This window comes from Benincasa hispida, chromosome 12 (assembly GCF_009727055.1).
Source record: "Benincasa hispida cultivar B227 chromosome 12, ASM972705v1, whole genome shotgun sequence".
NCBI classification, from domain to species: domain Eukaryota; kingdom Viridiplantae; phylum Streptophyta; class Magnoliopsida; order Cucurbitales; family Cucurbitaceae; genus Benincasa; species Benincasa hispida.
The window spans coordinates 19,458,883-19,461,595 of record NC_052360.1 but is presented as its reverse complement, the minus strand read 5'-3'; the positions used below and the strand labels follow the sequence as shown (position 1 = coordinate 19,461,595).

Here is a 2,713-nt window from a genome sequence, read left to right as displayed (position 1 = left end):
ATACTCAGGTACTGAAGCAGCCACTGTAGTTAATGGTAATACTCTCGAAATTTCTCATGTTGGAACTGCATGTCTGTTTAGTGATGCCTGCAATTTGAAACTGAATGATATGTTATGTGTGCCTGCCATAACAAAAAATTTGGTCAGTATATCTAAGCTAACAAAAGACAATAACGTCTTTATTGAATTTCACACGGATTACTGTCTTGTTAAGGACAAGGGTACGGAAAAAAAGGTAATGAAGGGAGTACTTAAAGATGAACTGTATCAGTTAGAAGGTGAAGAAGTAAGCTCGAAGTTAGTAAGAAATGGAGTACCATCGCAGCTAGTGCACAAGAATAAGGATCTATCTACTCTTAGCATATCTTCGAAGCATAGGGTGTCTAAGGTCACATGACATAGAAGACTTGGCCATCCTTTGTCAAAAACACTAGAATTTATTATCAAAGGTTGTAATCTCCCTATGTTATCTAATGAAGAGCTCAAATTTTGTGATTCTTGTAGCTATGGCAAATCGCACTCTTTAGTCTTCCCTAACTCTAACTCAAGAGCATCTGCAACCTTTGAACTTATACACACTGATTTGTGGGGTCCAGCTTCTCTCCTGTCTACAGATGGGTACAAATATTATGCTATCTTTGTTGATGATCACAGCAGGTACACATGGAGCTATCCTCTGAGGTTAAAAAGTGACACTCTTGCAGCCTTTCAACACTTTCTCACTATGATACAAACTCAGTTCAATACACTGATCAAGTCCTTACAGTCGAATAATGGTGGAAAATTTGCCAAGATACACAAAGTCTGTCATCAACATGGCATTGCCTCTAGGTATACCTGTCCATATACGTCAGCACAAAATGGAAGGGCTAAGAGGAAGCATAGGCACATAGTGGAGACAAGGCTAACCCTACTAGCCCAAGCACATCTTCCTTTACATCATTGGTGGGATGCCTTCTTATACTCAACTCTACTGATTAATGGCCTTCCCACCACTGTCCTAAATGGACAGTCTCCAATGGAAGTGATGGTCAAGAAGAAGCTCAAGTTTGAGGAGCTTCGAATATTTGGGTGTGGATGTTTCCCCAGTCTGAGACCGTACAACTCACATAAGTTGAGCTATCGCACAGAGAAGTGCATCTACCTCAGCCCTGTTGTGAATCACAAAGGCTATAAATGCCTCAACCCCAATGGTAGGTTGTTCATCTCTCGGCATGTTGTGTTTGATGAAACTAATTTTCCTTGTCAGGTGTCTCTTTCAGCTTGCAAACTGGCCAAGCAAGCAGTTGTCGTCCACTCGGTTTCCTTGTTGTCCCTCAGTTAGGACACACTGCACAGTGACTCTATGCCCTCTACATTCTCACCCTCACCAATTATTAGAACAACCCACACCCAATCACCAACTGATACCTCTACAGACAGCCCAGCCTTCCCACCTTCCTCTTCTGATCGTCTACCCACAAATAATTTACCCGACAATCGTTTACCCCCATTGTCTAGCATCCAGCCCACTGATTGCCTACCCACCAGTTGCTTACCCAGCGATCATTTACCCAACGATCGTTCAACTCCCGATCGTTTACCCTCATCGTGTAATGTCCAGCCCACTAATCGTCTACCCACCAATAATTTACCCAACGATCGTTTATCCAGCGATCGTTTACCCAACACCCACTTACCCACTGATCGTTTACAACCCAATTATCTACCCTCCGATCGTTTATCTCCTGACTCCTCATCACCTGCCGTCCAACCCACCGGTCATTTACCTTCGTCGTCCACTGTTCAGTTTTCACCCGATGCTGTCTCACACCCTGTACCCATAAACACTCATCCTATGATTACTCGTAAGAAGGTCGGCATCTTCAAACCCAAAATACTGTCCTCCCAAACCCACAAAGATTGGTCCCTAACCAAACCTACACGAGTCACTGATGCGCTCAAAACCAGTAGTGGAACAGCGCGATGAATGATGAATTTCAAGCACTGATGAAAAATCAGACCTGGACTTTAGTTCCTCCGTCATCGTCGATGAACATTGTTGGAAATAAGTGGGTATTTCGAATCAAATGGAGTCCTAATGGCTCTATCCTACGCTACAAGGCCCGACTCGTAACAAAAGGCTTCCATAAAAACCCGGGCATTGATTTCTTCGAGACATTTAGTCCAGTGGTAAAGGCGTCCACCATCCAGATTGTCATTAGCTTTGCTTTATCCAAAGGGTGGCAACTGAGACAGTTAGACTTCAATAACGCCTTCCTTAATGGAGTCCTCGATGAAGAAGTTTACATGTGCCAACCGCAAGGATTTGTTCATCCTCAACTACTGAATCATGTATGTTGCTTACACAAGGCCATATATGGCCTCAAACATGCGCTAAGGGCCTAGAACAATACACTGAAGATAACACTATGTAGCTGAGGCTTTCAGAATGCTAAGTCTGATACATCTCTCTTCATATATCGAAGCACTTTTACCTTGATACTCTTACTGGTATATGTTGATGATGTAATCATCACCGGCACCAATCCGTAAGTAATCAACAAGCTTATCACAACCTTGGATTCCAAGTTCGCTCTAAAGGATCTTGGCTAACTTCATTACTTCCTTGGAGTCCAACTGCACATTGTCGCCAAAGGAGTTATACTGAATCAGGAAAAATATGTCGAGGACCTACTCCACCGCCTTGACCTTCGAGATCTCAAACCGGCAC

General features: G+C 43.3%; 1 protein-coding gene across 1 annotated transcript; it reads left to right on the top strand.

The window, feature by feature from the left end:
• Positions 1-1,345: 1,345 nt before the first annotated feature.
• On the top strand, positions 1,346-1,969 carry LOC120067437 (cell wall protein SED1-like). Its single transcript, XM_039018998.1, has one exon. The coding sequence runs from the start codon at positions 1,346-1,348 to the stop codon at positions 1,967-1,969; it is 624 nt and encodes a 207-aa protein (XP_038874926.1).
• The last annotated feature ends 744 nt before the right edge of the window (positions 1,970-2,713 follow it).